Genomic DNA, 22,443 nt, shown 5'->3' with positions numbered 1-22,443 from the left:
AATTATTTTTAAAAATCCTATGACATGTAGCTTTTGATGAAGTGTGTACTGGTCGTGCAATCTTTGTTTAATAACATGCTTTAGCCATGTGGTATTACATTCTGAAGTATATTGGACATTCCATAAGTAACTCATACCACATTCATTTAAAATACGTTTAATAAAGCTTATATATGGAACCGGTTTATCATCAACATTATGATAAAGGCAAAGAAGTTTATACAATATAATATTAATTGTATTTTCGTTAGAATGAGTCAATTGTGACCAATATGTTATTATTCTTGTTTTTACTGTTATTTCAAGTGGGCTAGTACCTAGTTCTCCATATGGATACCATATAATTAGGGGTGCTACTTTTTCACCCTAGTAATAATTTACAAAACTTTAAATGTACACGTTCAATTACCTTAAAGTCAGTAAGATCCCAAACTTCATAACCATACAACAGAATTGTTTTTTTTAACAATCTTGTCAAATAAATCATATATACAATGAACTGATAAGTTATGTAGTCTACCTTTCGTTATAACGTCATACATTGCTATAGTAGCCTTTTTAATATCGTATTTGTTCGTTTCATTGAATGAACCAATACGACTAAATGCCGTATCCAAATAGGTAAAATTGTCCACTAACTCATCACCTCATTATTAAATAAAAATACATTTAGAACTATTGTTTTTATACGTCTTTTACTGAATACTATACATTTGTTTTTTTCTATATTAACCTTTAATTTCCACTGTTTACAGTATTCACTGAATACATTTTATTGTAGTTGCAAGTCAACTGGGCAGTCTGAGAAAATTAGTGTATCATCAGCATAGAGTAAAATGTATACATGTAGATCATTTTCTAATTTAGTACTAAGGTTTGTCAAACCCTGAACGTTATTTTGGACCATAAACTCTTCTAGATCGTTCAAGTACAGACTAAATAAAAAGGGAGTTAGATTTTCTCCTTGTCTCAAACCATTTTCACATGGAAAATAACCAGAACATTCACCATTAAAAGATTCATTTGACTTAATGCCTTGATACATGTTGTTAAAATAATTGTTAAAATTTTCCCATTAATTCCACTCATTAACATCTTGTTCCACAAGCCATTGCGCCATACTTTATCGAAGGCTTTTTCAAAGTAAAAAAATACACAATATAATTTACTTTTCATCATCTGAGTCAAATTTATCAAAGAGTACAAAAATGTCATCACTAGTTGAATAATTTTTACGAAACCCTGTCTGATTTTCACATATTAAGCTGACATCCTCAGAGTATTTCGGTAGCCTTTCACTTAATATACTAGTGAACAATTTCCCTAAACAACTAACAATCGTAATTGGTCTATACTTTTTAGGTTCCACAGGTGAACCTTTATTTTTCAAAATAGGATCAATAGTACCGGTCAGCCATTTTGCTGTGAATTTCCCACTATTGAAAATAATATGAAACACTTTGACATACAAATCAGTCATTCATTCATAATATTGTCCATCGTCGGATACCCACGGTTGATTTCGCTTCGGTACTCACTCATCACTGATCACCGAAGCGAAATCAACCGTGGGTATCCGACGATGAATATTGTCATCAGAGTAACCCTAATAAGCTAGGCCTATTGCACACCAAACATGGGTGGGGGTAGGGTGGGGTGTCTATGGATTAGGACGGTGAAGCCATACACCGGTTTATTTAAGCAGTTATCTCGGATTTCTGGGTCTAACTAATTACAAACGTCTCTTACCGAGGAAGAATTGCCTGACCGGTGTCAAACTTATCCGGGAAAGTGGTTTGAGTCCCGAGCACCACATACACCGCTGAAAAATAAAGAAGGATGTCAATTAATATAGGCCTATAAGATATAATTTTAATTAGATTGCATCTGCCAAAAATCATATTTCCCGCGCTATTTTACTTCAGGAACGAGAACTCTCCTCCCCTGGTGGTAATTTAGTGTATGAATATGGCGTCAAACGAGGAAGGGTTCATGCAGACGTTAGCTGTCACACTTGGCTCCAGCGAAAGTCCGTTACGTTTTATACTCTCGCAGTTGCTCGGTGAGTTATCAGTTTTACTATGACAATCAATCAAATGTCTGTAAAAATTGTTGACTCTAAGCGAGTTAAGAGAACGATCGCTATTTTGCAGGCCATGCTTTACACGGAGTTTGTTACTTAAGCATGCACAAACCAACACGTTGTCAAATTTCTTTCCTATATTTTCGCATATATGACATATGAGATATATTTGACGGAGTTTTGGCTCGTAAAAATATCAATAGTCGTTATGTATTGCTTCACCTGCACAGTAGATACAAACAATGCACATCTTCACGGTCGAGTGACGTCGGAAGATTACACACTGTTTACAAATGTGTATTTGACCTAGAGCACGTTGACCGAATATTAAAGTGAACTCTGACACATCGCTGGTCTAAAAATAATCATCATTTTACTAAGTACAACGTACATGCATGTTGATTAATCCTCTACATCTAGAATGTAACATATAAACTTTGATCTAAATCAACAGGTGGCCCCATCCACCATCCACCCAGTATGCTACTGAAATATTTATGTTGCACTAATAAACGTGAGAGTGAATCATCATTGATATCTTTTTTAAATAGAAGTCATAAATACATTGCCACATTTCTAAAAATGAACAAAATAACGAAAAATGACAAAACTTGACCCCATTTCTCATTGTCGTCATTGAATCGATTAATGAAAAAAACCTTGTGTAATACAGTTGACTGATCTTTAATGAAAACTTGTTTATTAACTTCAAACAGTTGTTGAAAAGATAAACAGCTGTTTATATAAATGACAGCTCTAATTGAAGCTAAATTATAGATCTTTGAACTGTAATATGTATTACATTCCATTCCAATATTATTTTACTGTATTGATTCTAATAATAGCCCAGACAATTGATATGAGAACACATGTAAAAACAAAGGAAGGGTATGGGCGATTATTGGAACATTGGTAACAACTACACATCAATGAAGCTAGGGGTCATTATTTGAGACGAAATATGAAAATTTTGAAATCAAGACCTATACAAATTGGGTCTGGTGTCACAATAGACCACGTCTTTTCGTCCAGTGTAGTCTTTATGCTAGCCCTGATCCGTACATGCACTAGCCCTGTCAAAATAAGGGGATTCGTACATGTCGCTAGCCAAGTCAAAGTTTGGGGATCCAAACATGTCGCTAGCCCTGTCAGAGTTTGAGGATCAGTACATGTCGCAATCCCTGTCAGAGTCTGGGGATCAGTACATGTCACAGTCCCTGTCAGAGTTTGGGCATCTTTACATGTCGCTAGCACTGTCAGAGTTTGGGGACCAGTACATGTCACAATCCCTGTCAGGGTCTGGGGATCAGTACATGTCACAATCTCTGTCAGAGTTTGGGGACCAGTACATGTCACAATCCCGGTCAGCGTTTGGGAATCAGTACATGTCGCTAACCCTGTTAGAGTTTGGGGATCAGTGCATGTCGCTAGCCCTGTCAAAGTTTGGGGATCCAAACATGTTGCTAGCTCTGTCAGAGTTTGAGAATCAGTACATGTCCCTAGCCCCGTCAAATTTGGGGGATCCGCACATGTCACTAGCTCTGTCAGAGTTTGGTGATCAGTACATGTCACTAGCACTGTCAGAGTTCGGGGATCAGTACATGTCACAACCCCTGTTATAGTTAAGTGGGGGTCCATTCATGTCGCTAACCCTGTCAGAGCTTGGGGATCAGTACATGTGACAATCCCTGTCAGAGGTTGGGGATCAGTACATGTCACAATCTCTGTCAGAGTTTGGGGACCAGTACATGTCGCTAGCACTGTCAGAGTTCGGGGATCAGTACATGTCACTAGCACTGTCAGAGTTCGGGGATCCGTACATGTCACAATCCCTGTCAGGGTCTGGGGATCAGTACATGTCGCAATCCCTGTCAGAGTCTGGGGATCAGTACATGTCGCAATCCCTGTCAGAGTCTGGGGATCAGTACATGTGACAATCCCTGTCAGAGGTTGGGGATCAGTACATGGCGCTAGCCCTGTCAGAGTTCGGGGATCAGTACATGTCCCTAGACCTGTCAAATTTGGGGGATCCGCACATGTCACTAGCTCTGTCAGACCTTGGGGATCCGCACATGTCACTAGCTCTGTCAGACCTTGGGGATCCGCACATGTCACTAGCTCTCTCAGAGTTTGGGGATCTGAACATGTCACTAGCCCTGTCAAATTTGGGGGATCCATACATGTCACTAGCTGTGTCAGACTTTGGGGATCAGTACATTTCGCTAGTCCTGTCGGAGTTTGGGGATCAGGACATGTCGCTAGCCCTGCCAGAGTTTGGGGATCAGAACATGTAGCTAGACCTGTCAGAGTTTGTGGATCCATACATGTCGCTAGCACTATCAGAGTTTGGGGATCTGTACATGTCACAAGCCCTGTCAGAGTTTGAGAATCAGTACATGTCCCTAGACCTGTCAAATTTGGGGGATCCGTACATGTCACAATCCCTGTCAGAGCTTGGGGATCAGTACATGTCGCTGGCCCTGTCAGAGTTTGGTGATCAGTACATGTCACTAGCACTGTCAGAGTTCGGGGATCAGTACATGTCCCTAGCCCCGTCAAATTTGGGGGATCCGTACATGTCACAATCCCCGTCAGAGTTTGGGGATCCTTACAGGTCGCCAACCCTGTCAGAGTTTGGGAATCCGTACATGTCGCTACCCCTGTCATAGTTTGAGGATCAGTACATGTCGCTGGCCCTGTCAGAGTTTGGTGATCCGTACATGTCACTAGCCCTGTCAGAGTTGGGGGATCCGTACATGACGCTAGCCCTGTCAGAGGTTGAGGATCAGTACATGTCCCTAGCCCTGTCAATTTTGGGGGATCCATACATGTCACTAGCTGTGTCAGACTTTGGGGATCCGCACATGTCACTTTTATGCTAGCCCTGATCCGTACATGCACTAGCCCTGTCAAAATAAGGGGATTCTTACATGTCGCTAGCCACGTCAAAGTTTGGGGATCCGTACTTGTCGCTAGCCCTGTTAGAGTTTGGTGATCCATACACGTCTCTAGCCCTGTCAGAGTTTGGGGATCCATACATGTCGCTAGCCCAATCAGAGTTTGAGGATCTGAACATGTCACTAGCCCTGTCAGCGTTTGGTGATCCATACATGTCACTAGCTCTGTCAGACTTTGGGGATCCGTACATGTCACTAGCTCTGTCAGAGTTTGGGGATCCGTACATGTCACTAGCCCTGTCAGAGTTTGGGGATCCGTACATGTCACAAGCCCTGTCAGAGTTTGGGGATCCGTACATGTCACAAGCCCTGTCAGAGTTTGGGGATCCGTACATGTCACAAGCCCTGTCAGAGTTTGGGGATCAGTACATGTCACAAGCCCTGTCAGAGTTTGGGGATCAGTACATGTCACAAGCCCTGTCAGAGTTTGGGGATCCGTACATGTCGCTAGCCCTGTCAGAGTTTGGGGATCCGTACATGTCGCTAGCCCTGTCAGAGTTTGGGGATCCGTACATGTCGCTAGCCCTGTCAGAGTTTGGGGATCCGTACATGTCACAAGCCCTGTCAGAGTTTGGGGATCCGTACATGTCACAAGCCCTGTCAGAGTTTGGGGATCAGTACATGTCACAAGCCCTGTCAGAGTTTGGGGATCCGTACATGTCGCTAGCCCTGTCAGAGTTTGGGGATCCGTACATGTCGCTAGCCCTGTCAGAGTTTGGGGATCCGTACATGTCGCTAGCCCTGTCAGAGTTTGGGGATCCGTACATGTCACAAGCCCTGTCAGAGTTTGGGGATCCGTACATGTCACAAGCCCTGTCAGAGTTTGGGGATCAGTACATGTCACAAGCCCTGTCAGAGTTTGGGGATCAGTACATGTCACTAGCCCTGTCAGAGTTTGGGAATTCGTTCATGTCGCTAGCTCTGTCAGAGTTTGGGGATCCGTACATGTCTCTAGCCCTGTCAGAGTTTGGGGATCCGTACATGTCTCTAGCCCTGTCAGAGTTTGGGGATCCATACATGTCGCTAGCTCTGTCAGACTTAGGGGATCCGTACATGTCGCTAGCCCTGTCAGAGTTAGGGGATCCATACATGTCGCTAGCTCTGTCAGACTTAGGGGATCCGTACATGTCACTAGCCCTGTCAGAGTTTGGGGATCAGTACATGTATCTAGCTCTGTCAGAGTTTGGGGATCCGTACATGTCTCTAGCCCTGTCAGACTTTGGGGATCCGTACATGTCACTAGCCCTGGCAGAGTTTGGGGATCAGTACATGTCGCTAGCCCTGTCGGAGTTTGGGGATCCGTACATGTACATGTCGCTAGCACTGTCAGAGTTTGGGGATCCGTACATTGTCGCTAACCCTGTCAGAGTTTGGGGATCAGTACATGTCGCTAGCCATGTCAGAGTTTGGGGATCCGTGCATGTCTCTAGCTCTGTCAGACTTTGGGGATCCGCACATGTCACTAGCTCTGTCAGACTTTGGGGATCCGCACATGTCACTAGCTCTGTCAGAGTTTGGGTATCCGTACATGTCACTAGCTCTGTCAGAGTTTGGGGATCCGTACATGTTGCTAGCCCTGTCAGCCTTTGGGGATCCATACACAGATTCGTACCAGTATTTGCACATGAAAAATGCATTTAATTTTTAGAAAAACTTACAAAGAAAACATTCATGCAAATCTTACCTTATGTTTGGTACATTTCATAAAAAAAATGATACGATATTCCGATGAAGCAGAATAAACCGGCTTTCAGACTGCTATGTTAAAACTGTCCATATACCGGTTGTTTCAATTGATTGACACATTCGATTCATTTGAATGATCTGTGTTATGTTTCGTTTATCCTGAATATTACCTGTTATCCATGAAGAGTAGTAATCCTTGGCAATGGACAAAGAAGATTCTGCTTTGTCTGAACAGAAGTGTAGAATTCCAGTGAAACACACCAAATGTAAGGTTAGACATGGATATGCTCCTCATCATTTTATTCCCTTCAAATCAATCACATTTTACATCAGTAATATTTTGTGTACAGACACTTAAAATCTATCCAAGAAATTTCCTTGCAGCCTCTGATATTTTATTTTGATGAAATGCTACCTAGGCATTGCTGAAGGGGTCAACCAATGGCTTGATCTCCAAGCGACAAAAACTGGACGATACTGGACGAGAGAATGCTGATTGGAAGTACTATCAAAGTTCAAGTGGACAATTTCAGCGATAAGTTGATTGAAAATAAAAACGATCAGAAATTATGCTACCACTAGCCCTCCACCACTGGGTCGTGGGTTCGAGGCCTGCATGTGGCTGTCACCAGAAACTGGCCGTAGGTCGGTGGATTTTTCTCTGGGAACTCCGGCTTTCCTCCACCACCAAAACCTGGCACGTCCTCAAAAGACCATGTATAGCTGTTAATTAATAAGATGTAAAACTCAAATAAACCAAACCAAATCTCCCACTGGGTTCCAGTGAAACATGACAATGAAATTAATGTTCCGATTGGTAAAATCCTCACTAGTGTACAAGGGTTAAAGGTCAAATTTGATTACGTCTGAAGAAACCTCACAACAGATTCCGTTTCTTTTTACACATCAAGTTCTACACCTGATTAGCTTTATTATTTTAATGATCAGTAATCAATGTTTACTCATTCACCCCCTGAAATTTCATGATGAACTATATTCCATCCTTTGAATTGAAAGAGTTTAAATAAGTTTTCAGGGGTGAATGAGTTAAAGGGTCAAAAGTCACACTTGACCACTATTGAAATAAGGTTGTGTAAAAGATAACTTACAAACCCATCTACATATTTAGTTCCAGTGTTGAGTGACCAGTTTCCGATCCCTTTAGGCTTAAATTGTCATATGGATGAAATAAAAAGACAATATGTGCTTCACATTATTTTCAAACAATGTTTAGTCTTTATTTGGAACGGAACTTTTTTTTACAATGACGACGGAAGTCAATCGATATATGCTCTTTATATTTTATAAATTGACCGCAAAATATTTTGCGTAGGATAATTACATTTGCTAAACATAATAAATGCAAGAAATTCATTGAAGAATTGTATAAGGATATCAAACATTTGGGTGGTGCTCATAGAACAGCCAGACAAACCCAACTGTATGAGAGGGACGTAACTTTTGGTGAGCAGACATGACATACATGAATCCAATGGAAAAGTTCCATTTTCCAGGTGATTTTGATATTATTCCAATTCAATAAAGAGTAATATTATTTGCTCACCTGGTCCGAAGGACCAAGGTGAGCTTATGCCATACCGTGGCGGGCGTCCGGCCGGCGGCGGCTGACCTTGGTGTCTGACTGAACCCCTATGGAACCTAGTTTCTTCGTCACTTTGAAACGGTTGAGATCCCCACCCCAGAACTATATATACAAGTGCTTGGCATAAAGAGACAGAAGTAGTCATGGTATTAGAATAGACCCTAGGGTCTGACCGAACCGTTAGGGACCTAGTTTCTTTGTCACAGCTTGGAAACAATTGAGATCCCTACCCTATAACAATATATACAATTGATGAGTATAAACTAAAGAGATGAATGCACATATGTTTCCAGTGTGGCCTTGGGGCTCTCCCCCACCATTGGAGACTAAACCCTGGGTCATAACTTCAAAATGGTTGAGATCCCCACCCTAAAACTATAAATACAAATGCTCGGCATGAAGAGACGAATGCAGTCATGATATTAGAATTTATCCTAGGGTCTGCCCAACCTTTGCAGACTTAACTCCTGGGTCATAACTTTGAAACGGTTGAGATCCCCACCCCAAAACTATAAATACAAATGCTGGGCAAAAAGAGACGACTACAGTCATGATATTAGAATTGATCCTGGGGTCTGGCCACAACCCTAGGGATCTAGTTTCTGAGGCACAGCTTGGAAACAGCTGGGTCTGTCTTAGTGTGGGCAGAAACCGGAGTGCCCTGAAAAGACCCATGGTCGGGCAGTTGACCCTAAACCTATTCACGTCGAATCGGGGAATTGAATCCCGGCTACATAAAGAAGAGCTTACATTTGCTACCAAAAAAACCAATGTCAACATAGTAAGCATGTGGTCTTGCTGAAAGATCAGAAACTGGACCTCCAATGAAATACAGTATATACATGTACACATGTGATAGGGCTCTTCAGGAAACTTGTCGAAACTTTATCAAATCTGACCTTTGTACACTAGTGAGTTTCCTATTTGAAATTGATAAACCTGAAGAGCCCTGTGAAGGGTGAAAGCAGCTAGTTTTTTAGTCGGTTGTTAAATCTTATTTTTTCTATATTTACTTCCTTCACATGGACATGTAATCCTTTTTTATCATGTACACATATATATATATATATGAGTCTTGTTGTAATTATAAGTTCATCCCCACCCTAAAACTATAAATACAAATGCTCGGCATGAAGAGACGAATGCAGTCAAGATATTAGAATTTATCCTAGGGTCTGCCCAACCTTTGCAGACTTAACTCCTGGGTCATAACTTTGAAACGGTTGAGATCCCCACCCCAAAACTATAAATACAAATGCTGGGCAAAAAGAGACGACTACAGTCATGATATTAGAATTGATCCTGGGGTCTGGCCACAACCCTAGGGATCTAGTTTATGAGTCACAGCTTGGAAACAGCTGGGTCTGTCTTAGTGTGGGCAGAAACCGGAGTGCCCTGAAAAAACCCATGGTCGGACAGTTGACCCTAAACCTATTCACGTCGTAAAGAAGAGCTTACATTTGCTACCAAAAAAACCAATGTCAACATAGTAAGCATGTGGTCTTGCTGAAAGATCAGAAACTGGACCTCCAATGAAATACAGTATATACATGTACACATGTGATAGGGCTCTTCAGGAAACTTGTCGAAACTTTATCAAATCTGACCTTTGTACACTAGTGAGTTTCCTATTTGAAATTGATAAACCTGAAGAGCCCTGTGAAGGGTGAAAGCAGCTTGTTTTTTAGTCGGTTGTTAAATCTTATTTTTTCTATATTTACTTCCTTCACATGGACATTTAATCCTTTTTTATCATGTACACACATATATATATATATATATATGAGTCTTGTTGTAATTATAAGTTCATGACACACCGTGGCTGGCTAATACTTCTACCTCTGATACAGCCTAGCTAATCCAGGATTAAGAACAGGAAAGTGGCTTATATAAAGATTGGATGTTTGCACGGCCTTGTGAAGTGAAGATTGAATCTTGTGCAAACATTTGCTTGAGGTTTCTTTCCTTCATCAGGTCATCTAATATAAACAACTTATTACGGAACATATTTTTTTAGCAGAGTTTTCTTCATTTTCATGTCGGATTTTCTTCATTTTACACGTTCTTTGTAAAATTACTATGTATAGATATGCTGTTGTTTAAAAAGTAATCAAAAATTTAAATTTTTTACCTCAGGTAGGTGATGATTAGGTTAATTTACAACACCAGAAATTACAGTCACATACAGGGTTACTTACGATAGGGAAGGAAGGATCTGGAAAGGTAATTTTCAAGATTTTTTGGAATGTTCACTTCATTCTTCATAGTGGAAATAGTTATATTGAGGGAAAAAGAAAATCCCATCAAGCAGTTATGCTCAAAATTGGTGAATATTTGAGCGAGGTAAAAAAATATTGTATTTGAAATTCTGAAGAAAACAATTTTTCTGACATCTTTAGAGTTAATTTAACCCATTCACCCCTGCAGACACATTTAAGTTGAACTCTTCCAATTCAAAGGTCGGAATAGATCATTATGAAATTTCAGGGGTGAATGTGTTAATACTATATCCTGCTGAGGAATTGAACTGTGTACCTGTACAACTTTAACCAAGTGTTACAAAAGATCACAGTTCATCACTTTGAAGCTTTTTGTTTTTAACTCACCTGGCACGAAGTGCCAAGTGAGCTTATGCTGTGGCGCGGCATCTGTCGTCCGTCCGTCCGTCCGTACGTCCGTCGTCCGTCTGTCCGCCGTCAACTTTTTACATTAAACAACTTTTATTCAATAACCAAAAGGCCCAGGGTACTGATATTAGGCCTGTAGCTTGCTGGGATGAGGGGCTACAAAGGTTGTTCAAATAAATGACCTTGACCCACTTTCAAGGTCACTGGGGTCCGATGTCTAAAAATCTTCAAACAACTTCTTCTCAATAACCAAAAGGGCCAGGGTACGGATATTGAGCCTCTAGCATGCTGGGATGAAGGGCTACTAAGTTTGTTCAAATGAATGACCTTGACCCACCTACAAGGTCACTGGGGTCAGATGTCTAAAAATCTTAAACAACTTCTTCTCAATAACCAAAAGGCCCATGGTACTGATATTGAACCTGTAGCATGCTGGGATGAAGGGTTACCAAATTTGTTAAAATGAACGATCTTGACCAACTTTCAAGGTCAAAGGGGTAAAATGTCTTAAAATCTTCAAACAACAACTTCTCAATAACCAAAAGGCCAAGGGTACTTATATTAGGCCTGTAGCATGCTTGGATGAAGGGCTACCAAGTTTGTTCAAATAAATGACCTTGATCCACTTTCAACCTGATGTCCTTGTTCGACATTCAAGGTCACAGGCGTCATATGTTTAAATCTTTTAATAGGTTCTTATGAATCAAACACTGATATTCTGCCTGTAACTGTATTTTAGTCCACTTTTAAGATTACAAGTGTGAGATTAATACCAGGTGAGCGATGCAGGCCCATTGGGCCTCTTGTTTCATTTAGCGAGGTAAAAAAATATTGTATTTGAAATTCTGAAGAAAACAATTTTTCTGACATCTTTAGAGTTAATTTAACCCATTCACCCCTGCAGACACATTTAATTTGAACTCTACCAATTCAAAGGTCGGAATAGATCATTATGAAATTTCAGGGGTGAATGTGTTAATACTATATCCTGCTGAGGAATTGAACTGTGTACATGTACAACTTTAACCAAGTGTTACAAAAGATCACAGTTCATCACTTTGAAGCTTTTTGTTTTTTCATTTTTTCACGTTCTCTGCACTGGCAGAAAACGATGTAAACTTCAAACTTGGAACGCATGTCAGTTTGACGTATCTTATTTACAAAGATGTTTTAAAAATCAAAGCAATGAAAAGATTAGGGTAAATTTGTACTACAGTGTATCATGACATTCTTAACGACTTAATTTGGAGCAGATTATACACTACAAGGTTTGAACTTAATTTTGAACCTACAAGCAATAATTTGCCTGTAGATTTGAAAGTTAAAAGCAAAACAAAATTTAAACAAGCAAAAAAAAATTGTCATGTAAGGAGGCAGTACCCAAATCAGATCACTACCCAAATCGGTTCACTTTTTGTCATATAAATTCTAAAGGTCATCTTAAAATGTTATTATGCTGACAAAAAAATATGCACTTGATGCGTAAGATACTGCAAATTTGTTTTCAAAGTTTTTAGCCGACACTTGAGCTAAAGACCTGTCTGATTCATTCTCTGTTGCCGATTTCCGTTTGAAAAAGTTAGTGATTTTAGGCCGAGATGACATTGATGCCCGATTCGATGGGTAGTCGAGTCTGCGAGGAACAATGCATCTGCATGTTTACTTGCAGTTCGTGCGACCTTGACATTGATCATAACGCGCTCGCGACTCCGACTATATATGTTAGCCAATCAGAATAGCGCTTAACTCAAATTCGGAAATCCCCTTCTTATTCTCAACGCACTTCGAACGGGAAGCGGGCTGGACACAATATTTCAGTAGTTCGGGAAATTTATTTGAGGACGCAAATATTTTCGTCCTTGAACCATATTCAAAACGCTTAAGTGTCAAGTATTAACGCATTTTGCGTATTAGCTTGTGTTAATTTCGAACTAGCAGCCGACAACTACACATGTTGATCTAGGCATATTTGATCACATACGATCGAAGAGCACCGCCGGAATTTAGCAAGTATTTTGGCTGCATATTTAAATGAAATAAATAAATAAAAAGCGATTACTTCACTGATAATAAAGAAAGTCGTGTTAAATATTTTTTTTTGGATTAAACTATCTTCTTTGTAATACCATATCACTTGGACATTTATCTACGGTAATTTCCGGGTTTTGACACCTGAAATGGTCAGAAAAACATGTTTTCTCTTTAAGGTAATAGGATTGTGTCGCCATTTCTCAGTAGAATTTCTTCAAATTTTGTAGTTATATTGCTTTAAAGTAAAGAAAATTTTCTGCCACAAAAAAAATATAGGTTGTCAGAATTTTAAGGATTTTAAATGGAAATTTATGTAAAAAGGAGTGAATTTTGAAAAAAAATGAGAGACACAATATTTTTACAAAATAATGTCAATAAAAATGATACTGACATATATTAGTATTGCATTAATGTATATCAATTTAATAAATGCTGAAATTGTGTAAAATTTATCCTCTATACACGAAATAAAAATTGACATTTTATAATAAAACCATATACACATAGTAATTGCAGGCAAGAGTTATCGTTCTTGAAAAACTTCACAGTAGTGAAATAGGTAGCCGGTTTCCAGAAGTACAGAAAAATGGACACATGTGACTCATTAATAAAAAAACACCTGAATTAATACCTGGATTGCTTTGAAATACTTTAATATTGAGAGAACACACTGTTCTGTCAATAATAAACATACAATATTCATCAGTTTAATATTAAACATTAGAATTTGCGGAAATTGTGATACTGTCTCCCTACATTGGATTTTCAACTAGGGCTGTACTTCCTGTTTCCGTTTATCAATACAATCCAATGACCTTAAGTCATGTTCCGGTTAATATCACATTTTTAACTGACACATCAGAAGTGATAATAAGCGAAATCTACTGTACAACTTCATTAGGAAAGAAGATGTTTTTGGCAGAGTCGATTAAGATCGAATTAAGATCTGCCTTGTTTATTTGGGAAACAACTCATGTTATATGACACCTGGTTAAAACCAGATCTGAGTTAAAAAGCGAAGCGGATTTGAGTTTAAAAGTGAGCTGGGAAGTAGAAGGTGTCTTCTTAATTTATAAACATGAATGTCCATTATGCAAATATAGTGCTACTATCAGACACTAATCTTCATTAAAAGTATGTTATCCTGCAATAAAAAGTAAAAAAAAAGTCTTATCTAATGATTTTCCGTAATTATATAGCTGTGAGATCGATGTAAAAAGCAGATATAAATTTTTGAATTATACGAGTTGAAAATGATGTTTTTCAAAATCTTAGTACCTTATATTGTATAACACGAAATGGTGGGTACTTTCCTTCCTGGTTTGAAGCCATTTAGATCATTTCGTGGCACAAACTTTCGTGGATATCCTATTTTAACAAATAGTAGATACATATATCTTTCAAATTTGTTTTATTTATTTTCGTGGTTAAACCATGAATGTTTATACACACGAACATTTCATATTATACAGTACATTTTCATGTGTAAATAAGAATTAGATTAGAATGCTACAATAATACAGGTATATGAAACATACAAAACTTTTTATCAACTTTACTGCTACTAACTTTAGAACACTGTTGTCTATCTTTTTAAATTAAAGATTTTTTTTTCGTAATATTGGGTTTTATTCTAACTTATGCATGAGTTTAAACAAGTAATGTACAATGTATGTCTTTTTCACCTCTATGACTGTGTGTATGATGTAATATTCATAATCACACCTTTATTTAGTGACAGCCTCAATGTTGTATTACGTGCGCTAGTGCATTCACACCTGAAATTGTATATAGCACACAAGTACTGAGGCAGGGGCTTATAGATGTATATGAGGGGAAAATATTTCCTGTGAGACAGTTCATCATTTCAGCTGTTGAATTATAAAATTTGCATGTAATATAAGCTAAGTTTGAATAAGAACTTTTACACTCCCATGTAGTTGAACAAATCAATAAATGGACACCATTACATTTTGTCTGTCTGATTGTTACAAGTTTTGTCATGTGCATGTATAAATATTTTAGACTGAATGTCAGATTTTTTGGTCAGCAGATTTTCTGTCGAGTGAAAGTGATTTCACCACACAATATCCTGTACCTACATTTGTATGTGTATATTACAATGTATGTTTATACCTGCAGTGTTGTTTATTTCAGGATACCCCTCGCCTTCCTGTATATTTACACCAGTGTTGTATATTTCAGGATACCCCCTCACCTACCTGTATATTTACACCAGTGTTGTATATTTCAGGCTACCCTTCACCTTCCTGTATGTTTATACCAGTGTTGTATATTTCAGGCTACCCGCTTGCCTTCCTGTATATTTACACCATTGTTGTATATTTCAGACTACCCTTCACCTTCCTGTATTTATACCAGTGTTGTATATTTCAGGCTACCCCTCGCCTTCTTGTATATTTACACCAGTGTTGTATATTTCCGGATACCCCCTCACCTACCTGTATATTTACACCAGTGTTGTATATTTCAGGCTACCCGCTTGCCTTCCTGTATATTTACACCAGTGTTGTATATTTCAGGCTACCCCTCACCTTCCTGTATATTTACACCAGTGTTGTATATTTCAGGCTACCCTTCACCTTCCTGTATGTTTATACCAGTGTTGTATATTTCAGGCTACCCGCTTGCCTTCTTGTATATTTACACCAGTGTTGTATATTTCAGGCTACCCGCTCACCTTCTTGTATATTTATACCAGTGTTGTGTATATTTCAGGCTACCCGCTCACCTTCCTGTATATTTATACCAGTGTTGTATATTTCAGACTACCCCCAGCCCTCACCTTCCCGTATGTTAATACCAGTGTTGTATATTTCAGGCTACCCCTCGCCTTCCTGTATATTTACACCAGTGTTGTGTATATTTCAGGCTACCCCTCTCCTTCCTGTATATTTACACCAGTGTTGTATATTTCAGGCTACCCCTCGCCTTCCTGTATATTTACACCAGTGTTGTATATTTCAGGCTACCCTTCACCTTTCTGTATGTTTATACCAGTGTTGTATATTTCAGGCTACCCGCTTGCCTTCCTGTATATTTACACCTGCAGTGTTGTATATTTCAAGCTACCCCCTCACCTTCCTGTATATTTACGTCAATGTTGTATATTTTAGGCTACCCGCTTGCCTTCCTGTACCGACGACAGGTCTATGGTCAGACAGCCACTACACAACATATATTCTTTATCATCACAGGCCTATGGATCGCCTGCTTCAACTTTGGTGAGTATATTGGTTCCATACGTCTCCAAGTTGCCCATGAATAACAAACATAGACGTACATTTAATGTGATCCTGCTGTAATTGTGTTGTGGTCTGTTGATCTGCTGGCTTCTGTTGTTTGCTTGTCATTAGTAATAATGCACTGTGCTATATTCTATACTCTCACTGTCCTATTCATGGATGTAACGGTCAGTTCATGCATGTAACAGTTTAATCCTGGGATCATTCAGTAGGGTTAGTGTTGAACCTCTCAATCTAGTTCTGGGTATCAGGCTAGGGTTAGTGTTGAACCTCTCACTCTAGCTCTGGGTATCAGGCTAGGGCTGGTGTTGAACCTCTCACTCTAGCTCTGGGTATCAGGCTAGGGTTAGCGTTGAACCTCTCACTCTAGTTCTGGGTATCAGGCTAGGGCTGGTGTTGAACCTCTCACTCTAGTTCTTGGTATAAGGCTTTGGCTGATGTTGAAACCCTCCCTCCAGTTCTGGGTATCAGGCTAGGGCTAGTATGGAACTCCTCACTCTAGCTCTGGATATCAGGCTAGATTTAGTGTTGAACCTCTCACTCTAGTGCTGGGTATCAGGCTAGGGTTATTGTTGACCCCCTCACTCTAGTTCTGCGTATCAGGCTAGGGTTAGTGTTGACCCTCTCACTGTAGTTCTTGGTATAAGGCTTTGGCTGATGTTGAACCCCTCATTCTAGTTCTGGGTATCAGGCTAGGGTTAGTGTTGAACCTCTCACTGTAGTTCTTGGTATAAGGCTTTGGCTGATGTTGAACCCCTCACTCTAGTTCTGGGTATCAGGCTAGGGCTAGTATTGAACTCCTCACTCTAGCTCTGGATATCAGGCTAGAGTTAGTGTTGAACCTCTCACTCTAGTTCTGGGTATCAGGCTAGGGTTAGTGTTGAACCTCTCACTCTAGTTCTGGGTATCAGGCTAGGGTTAGTGTTGAACCTCTCACTCTAGTTCTGGGTATCAGGCTAGGATTAGTGTTGAACCCTTCACTCTAGTTCTGGGTATCAGGCTAGAGTTAGTGTTGAACCTCTCACTCTAGTTCTAGGGATCAGGCTAGGGTTAGTGTTGAACCCCTCACTCTAGCTCTGGGTATCAGGCTAGGGTTAGTGTTGAACTCCTCACTCTAGTTCTGGGTATCAGGGTAGGGTTAGTGTTGAACCTCTCACTCTAGTTCTGGGTATCAGGCTAGGGTTAGTGCTGAACCTCTCTCTCTAGTTCTGGGTATAAGGCTAGGGTTAGTGTTGAACCCCTCACTCTAGCTCTGGGTATCAGGCTAGGGTTAGTGTTGAACCCCTCACTCTAGTTCTGGGTATCTGGCTAGAGTTAGTGTTGAACCTCTCACTCTTGTTCTGGGTATCAGGCTAGGGTTAGTGTTGAACACCTCACTCTAGCTCTGGGTATCAGGCTAGGGGTAGTGTTGAACCCCTCACTCTAGTTCTGGGTATCAGGCTAGAGTTAGTGTTTAACTCCTCACTCTAGTTCTGGGTATCAGGCTAGGGATAGTGTTGAACTCCTCACTCTAGTTCTGGGTATCAGGCTAGGGTTAGTGTTTAACTCCTCACACTAGTTCAGGGTATCAGGCTAGGGTTAGTGTTGAACTCCTCACTCTAGTTCTGGGTATCAGGCTAGGGTTAGTGTTTAACTCCTCACTCTAGTTCTGGGTATCAGGCTAGAGTTAGTGTTTAACTCCTCACTCTAGTTCTGGGTATTAGGCTAGGGCTGGTGTTGAACCTCTCACTCTAGTTCTGGGTATCAGGCTAGGGTTAGTGTTGAACCCTTCACTCTAGTTCTGGGTATCAGGCTAGGGCTGGTGTTGAACATCTCACTCTAGTTCTGGGTATCAGGCTAGGGTTAGTGTTGAACCCCTCACTCTATAACCTTAGGGTATTATAAATACATAATATGCTCAAATTTGTAGCCCCATGAAAAAGTCATGGAGGGGCATATAGTTTTGCCCATGTCCTGTCCTGTCCTGTCCTGTGATCAAAGTGTTTATAGAACATTTCACATGGTGACGGGGCATGCATGTATTACAGGCATTTTCTAGTTTTATATAACTTTTGTGCTGCAATTTAAATAAAAAGGATTACTATACAGATAAATAGGTAAACTTGGTTTTATTGGTTAACTTCACATTAACATAAAACACAGAAATGTAAAAATGTTGATTTCTGTGTAATACTTGTATCTCTACCTCTAAACGATGTCCGCGTCGAGAACTGTACGATAGTTCCACTTCATAACTTATGTTAATTGCTATTATATAATAGCTAAGTACAATAGCTATTATATATAGCTAAGTACAATAGCTATTATATATAGCTAAGTACTATATCAATTATATATAGCTAAGTACTATATCAATTAGATATAGCTAAGTACTATAGCTATTATATACAGCTAAGTACTATAGCTATTATATATAGCTAAGTACTATATCAATTAGATATAGCTAAGTACTATAGCCGTTATAGGTATAGCTAAGTACTATAGCCATTATATATATAGCTAAGTACAATAGCTATTATATATAGCTATGTACTATAGCTATTATTAGCTGATCACTTGTCCGGCATCTGGTAACCAAAAGGCCTAGGATGATGATATTTGGCCAGTAGCATGCTGGAATCAAGGGCTACCAAGTTTGTTCAAATAAATGACCTTGACCCACTTTCAAGGTCACCGGGGTCAAATATGTTAAAATCTTCAAACGACTTCTTCTCAATAACCAAAAGCCCCAGGGTACTGATATTGGGCCTGTAGCATGCTGGGATGAAGGGCTAACAAGTTTTTTTTAATGAATGACCTTGATTCACTTTCAAGGTCACAGGGGTCAAATGTCTTAAAATATTCAATCGACTTCTTCTCAATAACCAAAAGGCCCAGGGTACTGAAATTGAGCCTGTAGCATGCTGGGATGAAGGGCTAACAAGTTTTTTTTAATGAATGACCTTGATCCACTTTCAAGGTCACAGGGGTCAAATGTCTTAAAATATTCAATCGACTTCTTCACAATAACCAAAAGGCACAGGGTACTGAAATTGAGCCTCTAGCATGCTGGGATGAAGGGCTAACAAGTCTCTTTTAATGAATGACCTTGACCCACTTTCAAGGTCACCGGGGTCAAATATGTTAAAATCTTCAAACGACTTCTTCCCAATAACCAAAAGGCCCAGGGAACTGAAATTGAGCCTGTAGCATGCTAGGATGAAGGGCTAACAAGTCTCTTTTAATGAATGACCTTGACCCACTTTCAAGGTCACAGGGGTCATATGTTTAAATCTTTTAATAGGTTCTTATGAATCAAACACTAATATTCTGCCTGTAGTTGTATTTTAGCCCACTTTTTAGATTACAGGATTAATACCAGGTAAGTGATTCAGGCCCATTGAGCCTCTTGTATATAGCAAAGTACTATAGCTATTTTATATAGCTAAGTACTTTAGCTATTATATATAGCTGAGAACTATAGCTATTATATATAGCTAAGTACAATAGCTATTATATATAGCTAAGTACTATAGCTATTATATATAGCTAAGTACTATAGTTATCATATATAGCTAAGTACTATAACTTTTATATATAGCTAAGTACTATAGGTATATTTGGACCAGGTGAGCTTATGCCATACCGTGGCGTCCGTCGTCTGTATGTCAACAATTGCTTTAAACGACTTCTTCTTAACCACTGATTGGAATTTAACTGAATTTGTCTGGAAGCATCCCTAGGTGGTGGGGATTTAAAATTGTACAAATAGTTGGGCTGACCCCCCAGGGGGCTGAGGGGCGGGGCCAAAAGGGGGCAATTAGGCTATGTTGCTTTAAGCGACTTCTCCTCTGGAACTGAGTGATGGATATCAACCATATTTGACTGGCAGCATCCCTAGGTGGTGGGGATTCAAAATTGTACTAATGGTGGGTCTGACCCCTCGGGGGGCCTGAGGGGCGGGGCTAAAAGGGGGGCAATTTGGCTATATTGCTTTAATCGACTTCTTCTCTGGAACTAAGGAATGGATATCAACCATATTGGACTGAAAGTATTCCTAGGTGGTGGGGATTCAAAATTGTACAAATGGTGGGGCTGACCCCTCAGGGGGCTGAGGGGTGGGGCCAAAAGGGGGCAAATTGGCTATATTGCTTTAATCGACTTCTTCTCTGGAACTATGTAATGGATATCAACCATATTGGACTGAAAGTATCCCTAGGTGGTGGGGATTCAAAATTGTACAAATGGTGGGGCTGACCCTCCAGGGGGCTGAGGGGTGGAGCCAAAAGGGGGCAAATTGGCTATATTCCTACTGACTTCTTCTCTGGAACTATGTAATGGATATCAAACATATTACACTGGAAGTATCCCTAGGTGGTTGGGATTCAAAATTGTACAAATGTTGGGGCTGACCCCCAAGGGGGCTGAGGGGCGGGGCCAAAAGGGGGCAATTTGGCTATATTGCTACAAAGAACTTCTTCTGTAGAACTATGCACTGGATATCAACCATATTTGGTCAAAAGCATTCATGGGAGGTATAGGTATTAAAAATTGTACAAATGGTGTGACTGACCCTCAGGGGGCTGAGGGGTGAGGCCAAATAGGGTTATTTGGCTATATTGCTTTCTGTGAATTCTTCTCTGGAACTGAATGCTGGATATCAACCATATTTGACTGGAAGCATCCCTAGATGGTGGTGATTCAAAATTGTACAAATGATGGGGCTGAGGGGCGGGGGGCCAAAAGGGGGCAATTTGGTTACATTGCTACAAATTACTTATTCTGTAGAACTATGCACTGGATATCAATCATATTTGATCAAAAGCATTCATGGGAGGCAGGGGTTTAAAATTGTACACTGGTGGCGCTTAACCCCCAGGGGGCTGAGGGGTGGGTGCCAAAAAAGGTTATTTGGCAATATTGCTTTAAGTGACTTCTTCTCTGGAACTAAGGGACAAATATCAACAATATTTGACTGAAAGCATCCTTAGGTGGTGGTGATTCAAAATTGTACAAATGGTGGGGCTGACCCTCCAGGGAGCGGGCTGAAGGGCGGGGCCAAAAGCAGGCAATTTGGCTATATTGCTTTAAGCGACTTCTTCTCTGGAACTAAGAGATGGATATCAACTATATTTGCCTGGAAGCATCCCTAGGTGGTGGGGATTCAAAATTGTACAAATGGTGGGGCTGACCCCCCAGGGGGCTGAGGGGTGGGGCCAAAAGTGGGCAATTTGGCTATATTGCTTTAAGCGTCTTCTTCTGTAGAACTGTGCCATGGATATTGACCATATTTGGTCGGAAGCATTCATGGGAGGCAGGGATTTAAAATTGGGCTATTAGGACTGGAGCCAAAAAAAGTTTATTACTTGGAAATGGTTGAGATCCCCATCGTATAACCATATATACCATTGCTGAGTATAAAGAGAAGAATGCACAGTTGCTTCCCGAGGGTCTGGCCCCACCCTTGGAGACATAGTCCCTGGGTCATAACTTTGAAACAGTTGAGAACCCATGCCCAAAACTATACATACAAATGCTGGGCATAAAGAGACGAATGCTGTCATGATATTAGAATAGACCCTGGGGTATGACCGAACCCCTAGGGACCTAGTTTCTTAGTCACATCTTGAGATCCCCACCCTATAAATATAACCATACATAAAATTGCTGGGCATGAAAAATCTAATACAGCTATGCTACAAGGATTGGCCTTGGGGTCTGGCATATTCCCTTGGATCTCATTTGGAGAATATTTTGCCAAGATTGCTTAGATATCCAGGTGAGTGTTACAGGCCCTCTGGGCCTCTTGTTATATATAGCTAAGTGCGTTACATTATATCTTGGTAGTCAATTAACAGTCGGCTAATTCCAAGATTCTTTCAACATCGTGGAAAAGCCATGGCATGTGGCGACACTAATGCTGTTCCTCTTCGATTCTGTATATAAAACCAACCATATATTTTATGTACGTGTTATGGACGGGTAGCCACATCGATATTAGAAAACAATCAATAACTTTATCAGGTGATTGTGATGTCATGATTTATATTTAGCTGGTCAAAGCGTACAGTTAGAGCAGTAATTGTCCTTTTTTTCTCAATCTAAAACACATTAAATATTCATTAATGTTATGCCATATTGGATATCCCGAGGCTGTTAAAACAGACTATCAATCAATGGAGAGAGGACAGAGTCGATGTAGGGAGAGGAG

The 22,443-nt window shown here is 40.0% G+C and overlaps 1 protein-coding gene across 1 annotated transcript in view; it reads left to right on the top strand.

The window, feature by feature from the left end:
* The first annotated feature begins 1,968 nt into the window (after nucleotides 1-1,968).
* The window catches only part of LOC110462952 (lysophospholipid acyltransferase 5-like), a 40,334-nt gene continuing 19,859 nt past the window's right edge, over nucleotides 1,969-22,443 (top strand). The window contains exons 1-2 of the mRNA XM_021517229.1: nucleotides 1,969-2,062; nucleotides 16,125-16,232. Of these exons, the coding sequence (XP_021372904.1) occupies nucleotides 1,969-2,062; nucleotides 16,125-16,232 (202 nt within the window). The remainder of the gene's footprint in view (nucleotides 2,063-16,124; nucleotides 16,233-22,443) is intronic.

Source organism: Mizuhopecten yessoensis, unplaced genomic scaffold (genome assembly GCF_002113885.1).
Source record: "Mizuhopecten yessoensis strain PY_sf001 unplaced genomic scaffold, ASM211388v2 scaffold10847, whole genome shotgun sequence".
NCBI classification, from domain to species: Eukaryota; Metazoa; Mollusca; class Bivalvia; order Pectinida; family Pectinidae; genus Mizuhopecten; species Mizuhopecten yessoensis.
This window is presented reverse-complemented; position numbering and strand designations above follow the sequence as displayed.